The sequence below is a fragment of the Drosophila grimshawi genome, unplaced genomic scaffold (assembly GCF_018153295.1).
Source record: "Drosophila grimshawi isolate 15287-2541.00 unplaced genomic scaffold, ASM1815329v1 contig_44, whole genome shotgun sequence".
In the NCBI taxonomy this organism is placed as follows: domain Eukaryota; kingdom Metazoa; phylum Arthropoda; class Insecta; order Diptera; family Drosophilidae; genus Drosophila; species Drosophila grimshawi.
The window spans coordinates 19068221-19089872 of record NW_025063240.1 but is presented as its reverse complement, the minus strand read 5'-3'; the positions used below and the strand labels follow the sequence as shown (position 1 = coordinate 19089872).

General features: G+C 41.5%; 4 protein-coding genes and 3 non-coding genes across 9 annotated transcripts; 5 read left to right on the top strand and 2 right to left on the bottom strand.

The window, feature by feature from the left end:
• Position 1: 1 nt before the first annotated feature.
• On the bottom strand, positions 2-749 carry LOC6556967. The gene is made up of 2 exons (XM_001983665.3): positions 692-749; positions 2-627 (listed from the first exon to the last, which is right to left on the bottom strand). Exons 1-2 carry the CDS (start codon positions 713-715, stop codon positions 28-30), a joined length of 624 nt encoding a protein of 207 aa, XP_001983701.1. The 5' UTR covers positions 716-749; the 3' UTR covers positions 2-27.
• Positions 750-871: 122 nt separating this feature from the next.
• On the top strand, positions 872-2164 carry LOC116805640. Its single transcript, XM_032738850.2, has 2 exons — positions 872-1730; positions 1827-2164. Exons 1-2 carry the CDS (start codon positions 908-910, stop codon positions 2162-2164), a joined length of 1161 nt encoding a protein of 386 aa, XP_032594741.1. The 5' UTR covers positions 872-907.
• LOC6556969 (UPF0415 protein C7orf25 homolog) lies at positions 2095-3521 on the bottom strand. Its single transcript, XM_001983666.2, has 4 exons — positions 3359-3521; positions 2970-3296; positions 2361-2912; positions 2095-2298 (listed from the first exon to the last, which is right to left on the bottom strand). Exons 1-4 carry the CDS (start codon positions 3500-3502, stop codon positions 2221-2223), a joined length of 1101 nt encoding a protein of 366 aa, XP_001983702.1. The 5' UTR covers positions 3503-3521; the 3' UTR covers positions 2095-2220.
• Positions 3522-3687: 166 nt separating this feature from the next.
• Positions 3688-10545, top strand: LOC6556963 (splicing factor 3B subunit 3). Of its 3 annotated transcripts, none has more exons than XM_001983667.3 (11): positions 3688-3812; positions 4097-4359; positions 4635-5000; positions 5257-5731; positions 5797-6131; positions 6948-7255; positions 7546-9526; positions 9719-9774; positions 9955-10019; positions 10203-10257; positions 10326-10545. In XM_001983667.3, exons 2-7 carry the CDS (start codon positions 4134-4136, stop codon positions 9520-9522), a joined length of 3687 nt encoding a protein of 1228 aa, XP_001983703.1. In that variant the 5' UTR covers positions 3688-3812; positions 4097-4133; the 3' UTR covers positions 9523-9526; positions 9719-9774; positions 9955-10019; positions 10203-10257; positions 10326-10545. The 3 variants fall into 3 exon arrangements, with proteins under 3 accessions (XP_001983703.1, XP_032598632.1, XP_032598618.1); XM_032742727.2 differs by having other exon boundaries at positions 3718-3812; positions 4094-4359; XM_032742741.2 differs by lacking the exons at positions 7546-9526; positions 9719-9774; positions 9955-10019; positions 10203-10257; positions 10326-10545 and adding an exon at positions 6550-6681 and having other exon boundaries at positions 3714-3812; positions 4094-4359; positions 6948-7014.
• Positions 9568-9650, top strand: LOC6556985. Its single transcript, XR_047011.2, has one exon. It is a non-coding gene; the product is annotated as a small nucleolar RNA Me28S-Gm3113 (small nucleolar RNA).
• On the top strand, positions 9805-9890 carry LOC6557024. Its single transcript, XR_047012.2, has one exon. It is a non-coding gene; the product is annotated as a small nucleolar RNA Me28S-Gm3113 (small nucleolar RNA).
• LOC116806546 lies at positions 10056-10129 on the top strand. Its single transcript, XR_004365682.1, has one exon. It is a non-coding gene; the product is annotated as a small nucleolar RNA Me28S-Cm788 (small nucleolar RNA).
• Positions 10546-21652: the final 11107 nt, after the last annotated feature.

The following is a 21652-nucleotide window of genomic DNA, read 5'->3' as shown; positions in this document are numbered from 1 at the left end:
GTTACATTTTTTTGACTTGATCACGATTTACTTTTGAAAACTTTCGGCCATGCCGATATAGCTGGCCAGCGAGGGCGCCGATGAACTGATGAACATGGTGTAATCGAACGATGGCAACTCCAACGGTGTCAGTGATGGCATATCATGCTCTGAGCTGCGCTCCAATACTGAACAACTGTGGAACTCTTGACTTTCTGCCTGCGCATCGTTTTTTATCATTGCGTCCACTTTGAGCTCAACTAATGCTGGCGTTGTTTTAGGTATTCGATCCACAGTCGATGTAAACTTGGCATCGAAATCCTGCACGGTCTTATCGATGGCCTTGGCAACGGATTGCGCTGATCCGACGCCATGCTCGGGTCGCAGTGGCAGCATCGCACTAGTTTCCTTGAGTTGCACAAAATCCTTCATCTTGGTGAGGCCATGTTGCGTCTTACGCATCTCGATCTGACGCAGTTTGCGCTGAAAGTCAAGCGTTAATGTGTCCAACACCTCCTTCGATTTGGCCAATTGTACATTTTTATATGCATCTTGTAAATATATTAGCGAAGTCTCCAGCGCTTTGATTGCCTCCTCGTAGCGATGGTGACGCATAAACCGCTCGGAGCGACGTTCATGGAAATGCGCCTACGTGTTAATAACACGAATGAATTTTTACAAATTAAACGCAATTATTATGTTTTCTGTTTACCAAATTCAGCGGTGCACAATCCATGTTTTCTCTTTTGTTTATCTCTATTAAACTGCGCAGTATGTCAGCTGCTTGGTAACCCTGAAAGACAGCTGCTGATATATCGATAACTTCAGATAACAAATTTTTGACAATTAAATTGGAAAGTAAACAATCGTTTGTGTTCAAGCACATTTATATTTATTATTTCACTATTTCGTTTCATTAGACGGGAATATGGACATCGGTAAAGCTGAGGGATTCGAGCCTCCTGAAACTTCACCTTACCTAACTAAGCTTTATCCGTCGTGTAAAGAGTTTACGCAGAGTAAAGTGGCGTTAAAGTTGATTCGTGATGATATCAAAGAGTATCGAGTTAATGAGAAAGCAAAGAGACCAGTCGACCCACTTTTAGATGAAGCCATACGACGCACAGCAATCGCGTTTCGACTCCCACAACGTGAAGCGATCATTCATTTGAATGACGTCTTTGGCCAAGATCTACCAATTTGGTCATCTTCACCTGGGATTCCATGGAGTCAGATTGGCTACAAGACGAAGGATGACATCCGCAAAGACCCCGAAGCAGTACAGCGAGTACGGTATTTCTGGCACCAAGTCAAGGCTCGGAAGGACATCAGCTTGCCAGATTGCTGTGCGTACATGCGATTCCACTTGTGTAAAGTTGGAGATACAAAGGTGCGTGCAGTTTGGGGCTACCCAGCAACTGTCACTTTTGCTGAAGCCATGTTCGCTCTACCACTGATTAGAGCTTATCAGAAGAGACGAACTCCATTAGCATATGGATACGAAACTGGAACTGGAAGCATGCGGAAAATATTCCAGCAGTTTCAAGGCTCGCACTTCCTTGGTATTGATTTCTCAAACTTCGACAAAACTCTTCCGGCATGGCTAATTAAATTGGCCTTTGATGTAATGGCAATTAATTTGGATTTCACAAAATATCATGATCATGGCGTCCCCTGTACACGTTCAATAATACGCGTCTTTGAAACCTTGGAGGATTACTGTATTAACACCAAAATCAGAATGTGTAATGGTGAGAGATACTTAAAGCGATCCGGCTTAGCTAGTGGAAGTTATTTCACACAGCTTGTTGGAAGTATAAGTAACCATATCCTACTCCAATACGCAGCACTTGTCAAGAAAGTAGAAATCCAGGATATAGTGGTGTTCGGTGATGATTCACTGATGGGTACAAGATCGATACTCACACCTGACGACGTACAAGAAGTTCTTCGATCACTGGGAATGGTCGTGAATGTGGAAAAGTCAGGGTTTTCTAGAAGTGTGACAAACTTGACGTTCCTTGGGTACGGGGTAAACGGCGGTTTTCCATTAAAACACCACAAAAGATTTGTCGCTAGTCTGGTCTGGCCGGAGAGGAATGACAAATGTTGGGATGATGTCGCTTCTAGAGCACTAGGTATCATATATGCCAATTTAGGCGTTGATGATAGAATCGATTTATGATAAAAAAAAAAAATTAAACACTTATTGCTAAACAAAAATAAAAATAAAATGTCATTTTAGATCGGTTTAGCGTTTGCCTGTTTGCCCTCAGTCAGCGCTCGTGATGCATGCACAAAAACGGGAACGTTGATTCCCTGAAAATATGAATATTTGTAACGGAAATAATATTTACCATGGTCTAAAAAAAAGTACGCACCTGCATCTTAGCTGATCTGACAAATGCCTTATTGGAAGTAACTGTAAATATTTTACGTTCCATGCCAAAACTAAATATCTTTAGGCTACGTTCATTCACCTTAGCCGTAAATCGTATATTGGAAAACTCCTCGGGCAATTTCTCAACATCTGGATAAACCGTAACGCGTTTCATAAACTCAACAGCAAGTTCCCGTTCCTTGACGCCGCCGAGCACTGAGAGTATATTTTGAAATGCGTCGTTTGCCAATTGGCAGCACACCAAACGCTTGCCTTCAAATATCTTCTCAAGTATCGGTTTCACAGGACATTCACGCTCCTTCTCCGCCTGTTCGGTTAAAAGTGGTTCCTTGAACACAAAATTGCAGCCGCCGTTGGTGAGAGAACTGGTATAGGCCAGCATTGTGGTGACATCAATATTCAGCTCATCGGACATGGTGGCATATTGATCCACATCCATGTCGGGCTTCTCCAACGATGCCGTTTGCACTCCCATCTCCTTGAGTTCATCATGCAATGATGTCTCAATTTTGTTCGAGAAATAAAATACAATCTGAAAGAGATCTCTGTGAGAAAGAAAAAAAAGAAAATCTCGAATTGTTATGTTTACTTTGGGTCGATGAAACATGCAGAAATGCAACTCGCTGGCCTCCAAATAATCATTAGCTTGATCCAGAACGCTACGTGCCCCAAAACTGACACAACCACGGGCCGCCTCCTCGATGGATTTCGAGTTGCGCGCAATGACCTTAATCCATTTTAGACCGTTATTGGCCACAATATCAACTCGTAGCGGACTGTCCCGGGATTCGAGTGGAAATACAGCATTAATATCGACGACTCCTTGCTGCAGGCTCAGTGTTTTTATCAGAAATTCATAATTGACAAAGTTGCTGCTCGTGATGTGATTCTCTTTCAAGGTTTTTGTGCGTGTAACCTGATTGAAAGTGCATCTTAGATATATATGTATATACACTTGTTTAATTGAACTGAACAGACCTTTTCCAAGAATTTCAATTCCTGTTGTATTTTTCGTTGCACTTTGGCAACACCAGGAATGTCCTCGAACTCGACCAGCGCTTTTTTCAGCTCTTCTCCCAGCCTTATTTTATCATTTGCATCCTCATACAGACTTTCTTCCATCTCAATGGCCACCTGCTGGACTACTAAGGTAAAATATATTGTATTACAATATTATTGTCATCTGACAGCTGTTCATTCAGGGCTACCAAACTGAAAATATCGATATATCGTTATCGAAGCGCCTGCAACTATGTGCTTCTGCATGAATGCTGTCAAATGCCCACCGCGTTTTCCACTATCCACTTTTTCTTCACCGGTCAAGCCAAGCGGCGGCTCTGAAAAATGACGCCATTGGAGTGATTGTGAAAAAATTTAAATCCGAACGCATCATTATTAAAATGTGTCAATTCATTGAATAAGATAGCAAAAGGTAATTATCTAAGCCCTCAACTAATTGAATTAGTTAATATTTTAGTAATTATATGCGCACAAAGTATCTCCAGAAAGCAGAAATGTCTGCGATTTGGTCGCAATTGAAGAGTGCAAAATTAAAAAATCAAATGCTGCTTACTAGCATCGTTAGGCGACACGACTTATCCTTACTGTGGCCATGGTTTTCAAAGTAGTACAAACCCGTTTAAACAGCTATTTACTGCAAATTTATATTCACAATACGTTGGACGTTTCTAACCTAAAAATTTTTTTTTTCAGCAGTGCAATAATTTCGACCTGAAATAGCACAGCTTCAAAGATGTACTTGTATAATTTGACGCTCCAAAAGGGCACCGGCGTCACGCACGCCGTGCACGGCAACTTCTCGGGCGGCAAGCAGCAGGAGGTGCTCTTGTCACGTGGCAAGTCGCTGGAATTGCTGCGACCCGATCCCAACACCGGCAAAGTCCACACGCTGATGTCAACGGAAATATTTGGCTGCATTCGAGCGCTGATGGCCTTTCGCTTAACTGGCGGCACAAAAGGTTAGTTTCTCATTTTGTAATAAATTATTATATTTTATTCGACGCACAAAACCCAATTGAGGCAACTCCTTTTTGTGGTTGTCCCAGTTTGACCTTTTTGAATGTGTCTAGGTGCGATATGAATTAAACTTGGCGTCGCATTTGCCATAACCTCATTTAAATGGTATGGTGAACTGAAACTTCGAGTTACAAAAAAATCTAACCTCAAAATATTATTCTTTTTTAAAATAAGCATAATTTATATTTAATAAGTTTTTCAATCATTCTTTTCATAGATTACATTGTGATTGGCTCTGATTCTGGTCGCATTGTCATTCTGGAGTACATTCCCAGCAAGAATTCGCTGGAGAAAGTGCATCAGGAGACATTTGGAAAGTCAGGCTGTCGTCGCATTGTGCCGGGCCAATACTTTGCCATCGATCCCAAGGGACGTGCCGTGATGATTGGTGCCGTTGAGAAACAAAAGTTGGCCTACATCATGAATCGTGACACACAGGCGCGTCTAACCATATCCTCGCCCCTGGAGGCACACAAATCCAACACGCTGACTTATCACATGGTTGGCGTGGATGTTGGCTTTGATAATCCCATGTTTGCGTGTCTGGAAATCGACTATGAGGAGGCCGACTTGGATCCATCAGGTAAGAGAAATAAATACAAAGCGATCTATATTTTTCACTTGGCGCTTTAATTCCAGTGTCTGTGGCTAATAAATCCATGGACACTGCTTGTACTTAGCGCTAGATAAATGTGACCACTGAACCATTGGTGTTGCTGTAACTCACCTAGCAGCACTTCACTGATTTGTGGCCCACATTCTTCAATCTTCAGTTCAATCTCCTATATTATATTTCCTATATCTGTGAATTACAACAATTCCTATTTCTTAATTTGCAGGTGACGCCGCACAGCGCACACAGCAAACGCTAACATTTTACGAGCTTGACTTAGGCTTGAATCATGTGGTGCGGAAATACTCTGAACCACTGGAGGAGCATGCCAATTTTTTGGTATCTGTGCCCGGCGGCAATGACGGACCCTCGGGTGTGCTCATCTGCTCGGAGAATTATCTGACGTACAAGAATCTGGGCGATCAGCATGACATTCGCTGTCCCATTCCGCGTCGTCGTAATGATCTCGATGATCCGGAACGTGGCATGATCTTTATATGCTCGGCCACACATCGCACCAAGAGCATGTATTTCTTTCTGCTGCAAACCGAGCAGGGCGACATTTTCAAAATCACCCTCGAGACAGATGACGATGTGGTGTCTGAGATCAAGCTCAAGTACTTTGACACGGTACCGCCAGCAACGGCAATGTGTGTGCTGAAGACGGGTTTCTTGTTTGTGGCCAGCGAATTTGGCAACCAGTAAGTAAACTTGATCGATTTATGTGATGTTAAGCTTGGCTAACTTGCTGTTTGTCTCTTTGTAGTTATCTGTATCAGATTGCACATCTGGGTGATGACGATGATGAGCCCGAATTCAGCTCTGCCATGCCATTGGAGGAGGGTGAAACTTTCTTCTTCGCTCCACGTGCATTGAAGAATCTCGTTCTGGTCGATGAGTTGCCCTCGTTTGCGCCAATCATCACCTCACAGGTGGCTGATTTGGCCAACGAAGATACACCGCAGCTGTATGTGCTCTGCGGGCGTGGTCCACGCTCAACTTTGCGCGTTTTGCGTCACGGTCTCGAGGTATCCGAGATGGCTGTCTCGGAGCTACCCGGTAATCCAAATGCCGTGTGGACTGTCAAAAAACGCATAGATGGTGAGTCCAACAAAAGACTTTTTATCCATCAGCTTATTTACTAGAACTAAGTTTAGAATCTTAAGTTTGATAGCTGTGAAATGTTTCTAATAATTCAACTGGTGCATTGATGATACAGAACACGATACCCACGATAAACAATTTATGATTAATTGCTCTATATATATAAATATAGACTGTACTAGGATTGTTGATTTCGATATTTCTAACTGTCAATCTTGAGATCCTCAAAACATGAAAACATACATTCATATATGGCAAAATATTCTAAAAATAAAACAAAAAAAAATGAGATGAAAACCCTTCCTATAAAATGCGTTTGGCATTAAAATGCCAACAATCCTAGTCTGTATAAACTATATATAAACACGATCCCAAAAGCCACAAGTTATCAACCACCAGTTCTCTCTTATTTCAGGCGCTTAAACACAGACGTCAACAACTGTTTGTTGAGTGTGACTATCGAACAGATATAAAATTGCGAGTGTTATCCAATACTCCTCTCGTCTGTAATACTTATAATTTATATTTGTCTTTTGTGAAGCGATAGGTAAGGCAACATTACTGCAGCTCTTAAGTCAACAGATACTACAACAAATTGATACAAAAAACCTTTATTGAATTATATTTAAGCTTAAGACCTCTTGAGACATTGAACATGATGCGATATTTATCAACCGTGTTTCACCTGAATATCCATTGATTACAATTGATAAACTGATTATTCAATGTCGCCAAATTGACTTTACAATTTTGTTGTTGCTTTCAAGCATTTTTTTTATTGATGGCTGTTTGTGTTGTGCTCCTTATTTCTAGACGAGTTTGATGCCTATATCATCGTATCCTTCGTGAATGCCACGCTCGTGCTCAGCATTGGTGAGACCGTCGAGGAAGTGACGGACAGCGGGTTTCTGGGCACAACGCCAACATTGTGTTGTGCTGCTCTCGGTGACGATGCTCTAGTGCAGGTTTATCCCGATGGCATTCGTCACATACGCTCCGATAAGCGTGTGAACGAGTGGAAAGCGCCCGGCAAGAAGTCCATTACCAAATGCGCCGTCAATCAACGCCAGGTGGTCATTACGCTCTCCGGTCGTGAATTGGTCTACTTTGAAATGGATCCGGTAAGCATATAATTTTCATTTATCGAATCGATTAAGGAAATCTAAGTACAGTTGCCACTAGAGACTTTATTTTCTATACAACAAATAGATTAATTAACGAGAGTAGTTGCTGATCATATTTTCTGTGCTTAGTTTTCCTTTTTCCGCCCCACATTGCGCTGATGACAAAAACACGAAAAAGAACAATCATGTTGAGACACTCTGTGTCCTGCAGTGCTGAGCTTTAATTAGATAATGACTTTTATCTCTTAAGCCTGCTGAGCTGAATACTAATCTCCTTCTCTCCGCAGACTGGCGAGCTAAACGAGTACACAGAACGCTCGGAGATGCCGGCAGAGATCATGTGCATGGCTCTGGGCACTGTGCCTGAGGGCGAGCAGCGTTCCTGGTTCTTGGCTGTTGGCCTCGCTGACAACACTGTGCGCATACTCTCGTTGGATCCGAACAACTGTTTGTCGCCTTGCTCCATGCAGGCGCTGCCCTCGCCAGCCGAGTCGCTGTGTTTGGTCGAGATGGGGCACACGGAGAGCACCACAAACGCAAGCGGTGCGGATGAGGATGTACCTGCCCAGCGCAGTGGCAGCAATAAGGGTACAATCTATCTGAACATTGGCTTGAGCAACGGTGTCTTGTTGCGCACTGTGCTGGATCCCGTGTCTGGAGATTTGGCCGATACGCGCACCAGATATTTGGGCTCGCGACCAGTGAAGCTATTTCGCATTAAGATGCAGGGCTCCGAAGCCGTCTTGGCAATGTCCAGTCGCACTTGGCTGTCGTATTACCATCAGAATCGTTTCCATTTAACCCCACTGTCGTATGAGACACTGGAGTACGCCTCAGGCTTCTCCAGCGAGCAGTGTAGCGAGGGCATTGTGGCCATATCGACGAATACGCTGCGCATTCTGGCGCTGGAAAAACTGGGCGCAGTCTTCAATCAGGTGGCATTTCCACTGCAGTTTACGCCACGCGCCTTTGTCATCCATCCGGATACAGGACGCATGCTAATTGCGGAGACGGATCACAATGCCTACACCGAGGAGACTAAGAACGAGCGTAAGGAGCAAATGGCCGAAGAAATGCGCAGCGCTGCCGGCGACGAGGAGCGTGACTTGGCCAGAGAGATGGCGAACGCGTTCATCAATGAAGTGCTGCCCGAGGATATGTTCTCCGCTCCCAAGGCGGGACTCGGTCTGTGGGCTTCGCAGATCCGTTGCCTGGACGCCATGCATGGCCAGACGATGTTCAGTGTGCCGCTGGCACAGAACGAGGCCATCATGGCCATGGCGATGCTGAAGTTTTCAATTGCGGCCGATGGACGTTACTATCTGGCCGTGGGCATTGCCAAAGATCTGCAGCTGAATCCACGCATCTCGCAGGGCGGTTGTATTGATGTCTATAAAATTGATCCGACCTGCTCGGCTCTGGAGTTTCTGCATCGCACGGAGATTGAGGAAATACCTGGCGCCTTGTGTGGCTTCCAGGGACGCTTGCTGGCTGGTTGTGGCCGCATGCTGCGCATCTATGATCTGGGCAAGAAGAAGATGCTGCGCAAGTGCGAGAACAAACACATTCCCTACCAAATTGTCAACATCCAGGCGATGGGTCATCGCGTCTACGTCTCCGATGTGCAGGAGTCTGTCTTCTTTATACGCTATCGTCGCGCCGAGAATCAGCTCATTATATTCGCGGATGATACGCATCCACGTTGGGTGACTGCGACAACGCTCTTGGATTACGATACGATTGCCATTGCGGATAAGTTTGGCAATCTGAGCATTCAACGACTGCCGCATTCGGTCACTGACGATGTGGACGAGGATCCAACTGGCACCAAGTCGCTCTGGGATCGTGGTTTGTTGTCGGGCGCCTCACAGAAATCGGAGAACATCTGCTCGTTCCATGTGGGCGAGATAATCATGTCGCTGCAGAAGGCCACCCTCATTCCTGGTGGCTCAGAGGCCCTAATCTATTCCACGCTGAGTGGCACGGTTGGCGCCTTTGTGCCGTTCACCAGTCGCGAGGACTATGACTTCTTCCAGCATCTGGAGATGCATATGCGCAACGAGAATCCGCCGTTGTGTGGTCGGGACCATCTCAGCTACCGCAGCTCCTACTACCCGGTGAAGAATGTTCTCGATGGTGATCTGTGCGAACAGTATTTATCGGTTGATGCATCCAAGCAGAAGAGCATTGCGGGCGACATGTTTCGCACTCCGAATCAGATCTGCAAGAAACTGGAGGACATTCGCACCCGCTATGCGTTCTAAATAGGTAAGCCAGAACTTTGGGAATATTATCTGGGTAGGGGGAATTGCTTTCTATGATGATATATATATATTACCTTGGGACACCTATGAAATATGCCTTGATTAGTGTAAATTTTAAACTGACAAACATTGAGGAACTAAATTTGCTTGTTTTTTTAAAGTTATTCTTACTAAATAACTTGTATTTTATTTGCAGTTTATACTTGGATACACAGAAGCAAGAACACATAATTTTATATATTTGTCTATAAGGTGAGTTGTGCTTAATTTTACTTAAATATAATTAACGTAATGATGAGCTACGTTTTTACCTTGGGACACCTATGAAATGCCTTGATTAGTGTAAATTTATTATCGCTGAAATTTAATTGAACTTATCTTTAGTTTAAATGTAGTTAAACAGTTGATCTAATGTTTTTCTTACATTTGCAGTCGTATCCTTTACCCAGGATTGCGGATCTCTCAAGCGGCGGAACCCATTTGAGAAAACTTAAAAGGTGAGAATTGTTTTAAGGGACATACAAACATTTTATATTATACAATGATGAATTATCATATGTTAGACTAATGAAAAATTTTGAATAAAATTCGATTCACTGAGCTCAATATTTGAAAGAATTTTATATATAAAACACGACCTACCGAATTTTAATGCAGATTTTGTTTTCTATATTTTACAGGTCTTGCGCCTTTGGGAGTCCTTTGGGTTTCTGTCTTAAATTTTTTAAATACTAGGTAAATATTAAAACTTGAATCGATATTATTTAATGTACGCTAACTTATTGCTTCTCTGTCTATTGCAGTTTAAATATGTAGTTGGTAATACTACTTAGCCATTAATAATACACAACATACACAACCACTAAATGACTGCCTATTTATATTAGATGTAATTGTTGCACAAATTGAAATATTTGTGCAGCTTATTTCATAGCCACACTGTAATTTAAGCATGATACAAACAAAATAATAATAGAAAACACACTAAAAGCATGTTTTAATAAAACTTACATTTATATGAAACTTTGTGTTGGATTTTGTATTCATAGATGACCCGATAATCCTTGAACACAGCACCATGTCCTCCCATAATCTGAGCGATGTGTGCGACGCCAATGGCCCATATAAGTATGCAGCATAATTTATAGTCTCCAATTGTCTTACAGCATCACGTCCATTTTGCAGCCTAAAAGCATGCTTTGTATGTTGTGCGCGTTGTGGAATGGAAACAATGCGATCCGCCCCAAGAGTATGCAGTGGTTTTATGTCACCATTAAACCATGTATAATTGACTGATACACCCAATTAAAAGCATGTTAATCACAGTAAAACGCAATTTTACTTTTTAATTTTTCATTAGAATATATGCATTTAAATATGTATTTCCTAAGCGCCATTCAATTAAATAAATAATCGTAAAAAATACAACAAAAAGAGTATTGAGAAAAAATATATATAAAGAAATGCCTAAGCTAGTTTATAGTAGCTTAAAAGCCATACTGTAATTTAAGCCTTATATGACCATAATAATATATAAATACAGATACAGCATAAATAAAAATACAAACATCCAAAGTGGCTTGTAATCTGCTTGTGTTCTTGTTAGTAACATGATTGTTGTTGGCTTGTTCTTGGCCTTGTTTACGAGCCACTCTTTACCGTTATGGCATCTGCTAAACGTCTCGTGTTCGCTTCTCTCTTCTATCTCCTATCGTACTTCTCTATTGGTATGTGAGCGAAACCAAATTGTTGTAATTTGTTATGTACGGAGTTATAAGCACAGTGTAGTTATGCAAATTGCGTGCATTCTGCTGCTGACTTGGCCCGGTGGTCGCGATCGACAAACAGGCCATCATACAGCATCCGCAAAGTGTTCTACTTTACAGCGGGAGATACAAAGAGGAAGAAAGGAGGGGCAAGAGGGGGTTTGTCTGCGAGCCTGGCGTTGAGCCATCTGGTTAAACGATTTATTAACTTCATTTCTAGATCATTAGATCGCATAACACGGACATTCATCACTTGTTTGCTCTGTTTATTTTATTTTGTCTTCTTTTTTTTCGCGAACGTGAGGCAACACGCAAGCGTGCAACAGCAAGAACAGCAACAACAGTATATCTAAGCTGCATCTACGCATGCAATTCACGCCACTTGTTGCAGCTGCGGCAGCAGTTGCAGCAGCTTGGCTGCGATCGCGCCAGAGATAAGAACAATCAACGCTTGGCGCACAACACTTGCCACTTGTTGCATGCTGCCTGCCCTACCATATGACGCCCACTTTTTGTTTGTCTTGCGCCTGGAAGCTGTTTTCCATTGCGATTTGAAATGCGTTCAGAAAAAGCAGCCTCGCCGTAGTAGATGATTACACGGAAAAAAATCAGTACAATACAACAACATTTTTGAGAAAGTAAATTTCAAAGAAAAATTTATAGCTGGATCTTTTAAATATTCATACTTTGAGATGGAAGTATCCAAAACAATTCGATAGGGCATTGCATATGTACTCTTCAGTAGCTGTAAGGTTAGTTTTTCTTTGAGTGCAGTTGCTGATATAAACGCCAACTGCCTCGGATGTCCTGCCTGGGCTTTTGTATTGTGTGGTTATGTGGGGCGTCGTCTATATTATCAGCTCCCGGCAATCACCGATCTGTGCATCTGAGAATCAGCGTTCAACTTGGCTTCATGCTGCACACAGATGCTTATCACACAAAAATGCCTCGCGTGATAAAAAATTCGCATGAAACGCGCTTGTGACTTGGAGGCGACTCGAATGGAAATGGGTGTTAACGCAGCAACTTTTCAGCTGTCCTCTCTTCGGGCTCGCGTGTAAGAATTTTCTGCGAATTCGCGCTGAGATTTTAATCAGATAGATGTCTGGAGCCTGACATGGACTTAGACTTGGCGCTGTTGCTGTTGCTGGTCATGGAACATGGACATGGCGCTGGCTGGCTAACTTGTAGTTGTGGATGTAGACACTTTCGCTGCAAATTAAATGCTCATTTTCCGGGCACATTTTCCAGTCACGTCGTTTCACAGTTAGCAACTTTATTAAAACTAACGGCAAGCCACAAATAATTAAAACGCAACACACAAAAAATGAAAGAGAAAAAAAGGAATTGCAAATTGCGGACCATGTAATAAATAGAATCATCAGCTTTGCCAGCGCGGTCAGCCAGACAAGCTAAAGTCAGGGTCTGGGTCTGGGTCTATTTCACCATCACCATATCATCATCATCATCATCATCATCATCACCATCATTTTCATCATCATCAGGCAGGCATCAAGCAGCGGTAGCAGCAGCCTGCAGCAGACGCGAATACTCCGAGAAGTATTATTTTAATTCACTTAGCAGCTTTGGACGTTGATTTTTAAGGCATTCGAGCAAGTGAGGCACAGCTGTGAGCCGCTTAATCTGCACCTGACAAACCAATTATAAAGCCGTGATTTCGATGTGTATGTGGTAGTATAGATATATATTTATATATACATATAGACTCTTTACGCTACGCTGTTAATGTTTTGGGTTAAAGCACAGGAGTTCTTATCTACATTTTCTTAATATCCTTAGCCAGTTGAGTTGAGACAATTGTGAACAGAAAATTAGAAATAATTAAAAAATTGTTTATGTTTATAAGTCATAATAAAAATAATAACATTGCATAATCAAAGGATTAAAATAAGGATTCGATTAAAGAAAACGATTAAGAAAATGTAAATTTCATTAGAAACTGAAGATCAGAGATGATGAGTAGTAAATGTCACTCGAGAAAACACGAAGATTACGCCAAACACTTGAGTCTCATTTTGCAACAGTCTGCTGTCTCGAATGTGGACCAGCTGTGGGTTCTTACCAACAACCAGAAGAAGACATTTTGCAACCGCAAATTGCTGATGCTTGGCCCACAGAGTGGGAGAAAGAGATAGACAGGCAGGGAGGGGGGAATAAGAATGACACTGGGCGTCTACATCCAATTCCCGGCTGAAGTTCTGCTGTCAGCAATCTCTCGTGGCCAGTTTATATATATAAATACATATGTGTATATATCGCATGCTTGGCTTTGGTTCACTTCTGCGCTGCGCTGACCCCATTCAATGTCATTAACTTGGCCCAAGGTTTGTTTGTTTTGTCTCGCAATCTTCACATAATTGCCTGCAAAATTATGAAATGCGAGAAAGACTTCTTCTCTTTTGTCCGTTGCTTCTCTCTGTTAATCACCCACGAAACTTATTTGAATTTGCCCAGGTTGTCAGCAACTGTTGCCAATTTGGAATTCGTCCTCATGCGATCCTTGCAACGAACACAACGACAAAAAACTTCAAACTGCAAACAGTAAACGTTTCAGTCATTTAGTCAACAATCTGTTGCATCTAATTGTCTTTGGAACAAATTACTCAATTCCGTGATGTCTGGTGTCTGATGTCCGATTCAGATGCTCTCAGATAGCAGATGGAGATCAGTCTTCTGATTTGATCTTGCCCTCTTTTTTCCTCAGCCCCTGCTGCTTTTCTCTCAACAGGTTTGACATAATTCACTTTTCAGTTTACTTTGTTTTGAAGAGCACAAATTTGCACGCAGCTGAAGCTGAAGCTGACTTGATGATGACGATGATGCGTTGAGTAGAGTAACTCAATTCGCAGTCTTTCTTTCGTCCTCCGTTTATTTCAGCCTCTTTAGAAACATACACTTTTGTGGGCGTGGGGCACTTCCGCAAGCAATTTACTGCAGTTCTTGGGCGGCGGGCAAAATGAAGCATTTTAATGCTGAAGTCGACGATTAAAATCAAAGCCATAAAAACACGGCAAAACAACTAAATATATTCTAGTTGAGAGTTTGAGAGACTATCAAATACTTTAGGAAAATATATAAAAATAGAGAACTTATCAATTACAACTTTACTTCTTTGTATCAATTTTTAATAATAATAATTTTTAAATTTGTATTAAGAAATACTTGAAATTTATATTTGCAAGCCAGATTTTAAGCTCTCCAGCTGCGATAAATGTTGAGATCAGGCTAGATCGTCTCGACTCTTGATCAGGAACATGAATAATTTATGATGTTATAAGTATTAAGCAACTTTCTTTATTAGTGTTACAGAGTATACATAAAAACAAAGAGCTGCAACACTTGGTAGATGTCGAGAACGCAGTTGCAGTTACAGCCGCAATTGTAGTTGCAGTTGCAAGTTGCCCGATAAATACGTTGATCAGTCGCACAGCAGATCATCAACACGAACATGCCGCAGCAACAACAACAACAACGAACTGTGGAGACACGTCAGCAACGAGCCATAAAAACGGGAGCAGCGTGCAACATAATTGAAAGCAATTTGCGGCTGACTCTCGTGAGGTAAAGTGTTGCTGAGGAGGGGGAACGGGTGGGGCCAAGGCGATGAGCAGCCGGCAAGCTGGCGAACGTCGGCATAAACATTACATTGATTGCCATTGCCTGCCTCACAGCATATATAACACACACACACACACACGCACACACACACACACACACTCAATAATCACACGTGTTGTTTGTCAATGCAGTTGGCGCTTTTGCTGCCGCCCCTCTTCTTCTTGTCCACAAATCGAAGGGGGTTCTCGGTTCGAGCGGAAGTCGCTTAGTTCCGGCAATCTGGGCAGCTGCTGATCATCTGCACCTGAAACACATTTGTTGCCGCCGCAGTTTCCCCCCGTCCTCCTCCCCCTCCCCATCCTGCTGGCTGTCAGCCCATTTTAATTTCAGTTCTTACGCAATTGTGCATTGAACGCCTTTTGATTTTCAGATCTCTTTGGCCCGGCAATTTGGTTTTCTTTTCGTTTTTCTTTTTTTTTTACCACTCAACCGTAATTGCAAACAGCTGAGCAACATGTGCAGCCAGTTTTATTTCAAATCGATCGAAATACACACTAACAAATATTGGGCAAGATTGGGGCAGCATTTTCAGCGATAGTGGGGAGTGACCAAAGTCAAAGATCATTAACATAGCTTAAGAGCACATTCCAAAAATGGGTGACAGTATTTGGGCGAGTGCATTAATAAGTATTAGAAATTGGGGTCAGCCTGAGGAAGACAATCCGATTAGGCAGTCGCTGAAGGGTTAAACAACAGCTGAGGCATATGCAGCATTTAGAGTTGTGTCTGAGGTCGAAAACCAACGGAAAGTTGAGCTAAATTGATTGGGTTTTAAGTTCGAGTTCTATAAATATTAAGTGTATAATTATTTCATTATGTTTTAGAATTGTGATTAGAAGCGAGAAATATCAAGGAAAAATATATATATTAAATATTCAATTAAAAATGAGTTTAATATATCTTAGAGCTGTGCGTAGAATCTTGAAATATCAATTAAAATATATAAACAAATCTTTCTGTTGCGTATAAAATATCTCAACGTTTGAGTATTCTTATCAATCTATAAAAATGTAGAGTCTCTTGATTGATTCTCTCCTGTTTTCAATCAACAACTACAACTCTTAAGCTAACAAGCTAATCAAACATGAAATTCTTCAAGAATAACTTTCTGGCTGCATTTGGTTTATGTCTGGTTTGCAATCTTTTATCCACAGCATTTTGAAGGTTGACTCCCCGGGGTCGATTCGCTTGAGCCAAGCTTCGTTGGGCAGCGTCGGCGCAGTGGAGCAATTGCGTCTGATATATACAGATATATATACATATATATATTTATATAAACACACACAGAGCTAAATCATATAATGTGCGATATAAAGCGACTTCCTACAGCTGTTGAAACTCAGACACAGCCGGCCAAGTGCGTTGTAGCTTTTTTCTTTTTTTTTTCTTTTTTTTTCTTCTTGTTGCAGTTGTTGTTGTTGTGCACAAACAATGAATGAATCGCGTTGCTGTTGTTGGAGTTTATCAAGTTGAAATTGCACAGTTGGTTGACTGCTGCCACAACAAAACTGAAAGAGCAATGAAAATCTTTCCACATACATATATATATATATATATATGTATATATATATATACTTATATGGTGTGTTGTTGGGCTTTGATCTCTGAGGCACTGGAACTTAACCTATTTGGCATAGGAAACTTGAGAACAAACTCCAACAAACTGTTGCCAAGTTCAGTAAACCCCCTTTTGCGGACTGTGAATCTTCGATTAGTGTTGTGTGCTTATTTAAGTGTGAATTAGTCGCTTGTTCGATTTTCCATGAAATACAATAAATTTGGAAGCAATATATAAACAGCTGATAGACTATTTAATCATTTTTGTGTACATTTAAATAATATTTGTAAGATCGTCAAAGTTCAGCTGTACTTCGGTTGACTGTCTTTATTTTTTTTTAATTTCAGTGTTGTTATTTTTTACTTCCAGTTTTTGCTCACACTCCTTTTTGTTGGGCTGATGCGTCACTCCGCCAAGAGGAGGCTCCCAAGCAACGTTTCCCCCAACCCTGAGGGGCACGTTTCACTGTCAGGCAAACAAAGAAAAAAGAAAAAAAAAGACAACGCGCACAAGGCAAACAACAACAGCAATAGCAACAGCAAGCGGGGCAACAGTTGGGCAGCTGTTGTTTATTGCAAATCGCTCATACGCCTCGTTGTGCGGCGAAGCGTTGCAAATAGTTTGTCATGTGTGCGTGTGTGTGTGTGTCTGTGTGTGTGTGTGTGTGTGTGTGTGTTTGTGAGAATGTGATCACTCAGCTCACTCACCCACACAGCGACAAATTCAAGTGCAGCGCTCATCAATAAAGTGAAATTTGTTCGTTGGCGGCTGCTTTTGGGGCGTGCAGCCTTCTGATTGTTGTTGTGCTTTGATGGACACATGCATGCGGCATATGCTACACATATACATATAAAATGTACATATATATAAAGATAGATATGTGTGTGTGTGTGTGTGTATACAAGCAGCTGAGGCAGCAACCGGACGCACGTGTTCATTTTCATTTGGCGCAGAGAACCCAAACGTTAAACAGCCGCAGTGGCAGTCACAGCAACAACAACAGCAACGGCAACGGCAACAATAATAACAATAGCAACAACTATACAGCAGAATCTTTGTAGACGATGTTGATGATGACGACCAACTGCGGAAATTATTCATTCAAGCGCTGCTGTTGCTGCTGTTGTTGGAGCTACTGCTCGACTCGGCTCGGCTCGGCTTGGCTTGGCTTGGTTGTTTCTGCTGCTTTCAATGCTGATGAACAGCAAACAGTAATAAAACAAAAATGCGAGTAAGTGCGGTGTAGTCGAGCATGTATGGCTGAGAGATACCCTGTGGCCAATTTTAGTTATTTCTTTGCCACACTTTAAGCAAAAGCTGTTAATTTACTTTCTTCTAAGTAACTTTTAACTTCTGTGAGTTCAGTTTTTGCAAAGCAACAGCTGTGGTTAATTTGATGCTATGACTTTTAAATGAATTTTTAAACTCGAGAACTTCTTCTACATAATTCGCATAAATTCGAGAGACCCTTTTACGCAGCACCTTTTAATGGGTACAAAAACAGCGAAGCAGAAGCGTAGCCTATAAAAAGAAACAATTTGAAATTCATACAAATTGCAAGCGGGCAGCGGAACAAGACAATAGCCAAAGTCAAAGCTGAAGCCAAAGCTGAAGCGGAAGCCGAAGCCACAGTCGCTTGCCACACATGCGGGGGCAGTGTTTGGAGCCACCCAAGCAGCGCCAACATGTCCGGCAACAGCAGCAGCAGCAGCAGCAACAACAACAGCAACAGCAACTGTCCATCAAAATGTCAGCGAAGCGGCACAAAATCTAAAGCAACAAATGTTTTCATTTTTCTTTTTGGGTTTATTTCATTTGCCAAATAATTGTCTCACAATTGCATAACAACGAACAAAATAAAAACAAGGCCCAGCAAACAATGGCTCAAAATGAAAGCTCAGCTTTCACCCCAGCATTTTGGCTTTAAGTTCAAAGCGAAAACAATCCATCAGCAACTGCGGATCAGAGACAATAAAAAAAAAGACGCAACAACGAAACAGACGAAAAACCAAATCCCGAAACTCGACAAAAAACAAAAAAAAAAAAAGCAAAAAAGCATAGCAAACCTAAATCGACATCAGCTCGAACAGCTCACAGAGCTCACAGGTGTGCACAATCAATCAACATGAGATCCCATTAAAGCGGCTGTAACAATGACCACGATAATCACCCCGCAGATCGCTGTACATATGTATTTTGTATTTTGTATTTTGTATTTTATATTTTGTGGTCTGTGCTCCAAGTCCAACGCACAAACGCGTTGATAGACTCGATAGCTTGATAGCCAACAAGCCAACATGAACAGGTCAGACTCAGACTTGTCTGTGGAGACCACCACATGACTGAAGCCGGCTGGTGGTGGGGGTGCTGCTGTGGTTGGAGGGGGTTTTTTTCTTCTTTTTTTTTTTGTATAGAGCCCAGCTGATTGCTGTAACATTCCACACTTAATTAGCTGGCAGCCAAAGGCTTCAAAAATACTTTTGTAATTTCATATTTTATAATTTGTTACCATTCATTCATTTTAAGAAATATTTATGGACTTTCTGTTATAAACGAGTATTTGAATTGGGGGGAGGTCGGTGGGAAACTAACGCTTAACAGGGAATAATTTGGTTTTTTTTTCAAAGCGATACAATAGAATTTGATCGATAATTTTAGACATCAAAGATCGTATGTAAAGACGAGTCATAACTTTGGCGATTTCTAAAAGCAAACGCTTTTCTATCATTATTTTAATCATCATAATACAAAGAATAACTGGCTTAGGCAAACTCTAACGAAATTAGCAATATTTAGCTCTAACCATTTGTGACAAATTGGTTTTGGGCATTCCCGAAACTGAGTTGGTCGCAGCCAAAGTTTTCCCATAACCCCTTTTGCCATATGAGCGCAATTTGTTTTACTGGGCGGTGCCCTCATACCCAATCCACAGGCTCTGCCCGTTCATATATATTGTCGCAACGTTGAACAATTTTAATTGGATATTTGTCGCCGGCTCCAACAAACAAAAAGGCCACAACTCAACGGTGCCAACAAGTGCGACCGACAAAAGTCTTGACTGCCAGCATGGTCATATTTTCTTAACGCTAAGCGAAATTAGCATATGAATAAGTTTTGGGTGTTACATTAACTATGTGCATGTGTCTGTGACTCAGTGTGTGTGTGTTTGTGTGTGTTTTTGTGTTTGAGTGGTGCGTGTGGCTTTCTGCGTCTTGAAAGAAGGCGGCGGTACGCATCAAACGACCACACGAACAGTCGAGGCAAGTCGCAGCAGTCGCAACATGTGCACTTTAGGCACATGAAACCGAAACTGAAACCGAGAGCTAAAATTGGAGGTCACGTAGTTGTCCGGGGCACCACGCAACGCCTTCATTTGGTCAGCGCTGCACCGCCGCTGCACCGCTGTGGCGCATATAAATTACACAATGCAACAGCCGCCTTGCCGCAAATCCCAAAGAAACAGCCACAAATCGAATTGAGCGCAAAAAAAAAGCAAAAAACAAAACAAAACACACACAACAACCGAGAGGCAAGTGAAACCCTCTAAATGCAATGAAATGGTTTTTAACTTTTGCAATTTTTCAACAAAACCAACCAAAAAATAAAGAATTACAAGGCAGATGAGCCAAGTGGGAATAGCCGATCCTTAAATACCCTATGAAGTAAGAAGACTTTCATTCGAATCTGTAAACAAATTGAAAGTAGAAAATTGTAGTTAAAGTTTGATTATTCTTAAGCATTTAATGAAATAATAATTGCAAAAATATAATTACAAAGCTGACGAGCTAAGTTTAAATAGTTGACTTGTCAAATAAACCATGGAAGTATCCAGTTAGCTGACTTTGGATCGCATCTTTCCATATGTAATCAAATCGAAAGCATGCTAATAAATTATTTATGAAATAAACACTTGACTTACAAACACAGCTAATATAAATTAATGTATTGGTTTCAAGTATGTTTTTAGCTGAAGTTTTCGACTATAGTTTTAACCTAGAGCATAATCCATTGAGCAATCAACTGCTAATACCCCTCTGCTAGGGTATATGGAGCTAAACGTAAAAAGCAAGGCGGTCGGCATGGCAATAATATGTTTTTTGATGTTTAAACAAGGTCAGCTCTGTTGGCTCTGTTGGGCACTGTGATGGGCAGTACGGCGCTGCCTTCAAAGGTCTTGGTCTGGGAGCGATGAGCAAACAAAGCGCTGTCCGTAACCAGAGATGGAGTTGGCCCCTGCCCCCAAAAAGCCAACGTTGTCGAACACCGGCATCGACATCGACATCGACATCAGCAAGTCGACCATTCGAGCATTCAACATCCAAGTAATAACCATAATGCGCCGCTTCACGCAATTTTTGAAGCTTGAATCCGCTGTTAAAGTTCGAAAGGTTTTCAGCCAATCGAATATGGAATGTTTTGTTTTTTTTTTTTTATTTTTTATTCGGGCTTATTTGCTTTACCTGGCTGTGTTGAGTCTTGAATATTGGTTTCGTTCTGCTCCGCATCATTCACTCATTCATTCATTTACTCCCTCGCTGACTGTCTTGGCCCGGTCGGGGTCCGCGGCCTTTGATTGCTTTTTTGGCGCTGGGGCAATAAGCGATTTGTGATGCTTGGATTTGCATGCACCAAAAGCGAGTACCAGCTTCGACATGAGCAGTATGATCGGAGGATCGGCATGCCTCAGAGAAGCACCTCCAAGTTGCTTTAGGTTCGAGAGTTGCAGCGAAAGTTTTGAAGAGATGTCTTGTGTGGATGCAGCGAAGTCTTATAATTGATTTTTAAGAAACTAAAATGCTTACGATAAATAAATTGGGAAAGCAGGGAAATGTTCAAGATATGGTTAACTATATATTATATATATATTTAGGAATAAATAAGTTGAAAATCGAAATCAAAGTTATAGCAACACTTTTGTACAACAACATATTGATCGATTTTGAAATATGTGTGCAGAGACATTTGTTTATTTAATTAATTATATTATTAATTTGTTTAAGAACAAGATTTTGAGCCTACAAAAAGAAAAATACGAAATAATTCTCATTAAATAACATTTCTTTCAAATGAAATTGATCAAAGGCTGTTTGTATATCATTGTAGATCATCGCATATTCTAGTTTGTACAAGCTTATATGAATGGATGGTCGGCAGTGTATCAAAAAGT

What these genes read in the sequence shown, in the direction of transcription:
- LOC6556967 (XM_001983665.3), bottom strand. Translation starts at nt 715, where the DNA reads ATGGATTGTGCACCGCTGAATTTG. An exon ending in ATTGTGCACCGCTGAATTTG is followed by an intron (nt 628 to 691) that starts GTAAACAGAAAA and finishes ATTAACACGTAG; the next exon opens with GCGCATTTCCATGAACGTCG.
- LOC116805640 (XM_032738850.2), top strand. Translation starts at nt 908, where the DNA reads ATGGACATCGGTAAAGCTGAGGGATTCGAGCCTCCTGAAACTTCACCT. An exon ending in CAAAATCAGAATGTGTAATG is followed by an intron (nt 1,731 to 1,826) that starts GTGAGAGATACT and finishes TCCAATACGCAG; the next exon opens with CACTTGTCAAGAAAGTAGAA.
- LOC6556969 (XM_001983666.2), bottom strand. Translation starts at nt 3,502, where the DNA reads ATGGAAGAAAGTCTGTATGAGGATGCAAATGATAAAATAAGGCTGGGA. An exon ending in AATTGAAATTCTTGGAAAAG is followed by an intron (nt 3,297 to 3,358) that starts GTCTGTTCAGTT and finishes ACTTTCAATCAG; the next exon opens with GTTACACGCACAAAAACCTT. An exon ending in GCATGTTTCATCGACCCAAA is followed by an intron (nt 2,913 to 2,969) that starts GTAAACATAACA and finishes GATCTCTTTCAG; the next exon opens with ATTGTATTTTATTTCTCGAA.
- LOC6556963 (XM_001983667.3), top strand. Translation starts at nt 4,134, where the DNA reads ATGTACTTGTATAATTTGACGCTCCAAAAGGGCACCGGCGTCACGCAC. An exon ending in CTTAACTGGCGGCACAAAAG is followed by an intron (nt 4,360 to 4,634) that starts GTTAGTTTCTCA and finishes TTCTTTTCATAG; the next exon opens with ATTACATTGTGATTGGCTCT. An exon ending in GGCCGACTTGGATCCATCAG is followed by an intron (nt 5,001 to 5,256) that starts GTAAGAGAAATA and finishes CTTAATTTGCAG; the next exon opens with GTGACGCCGCACAGCGCACA.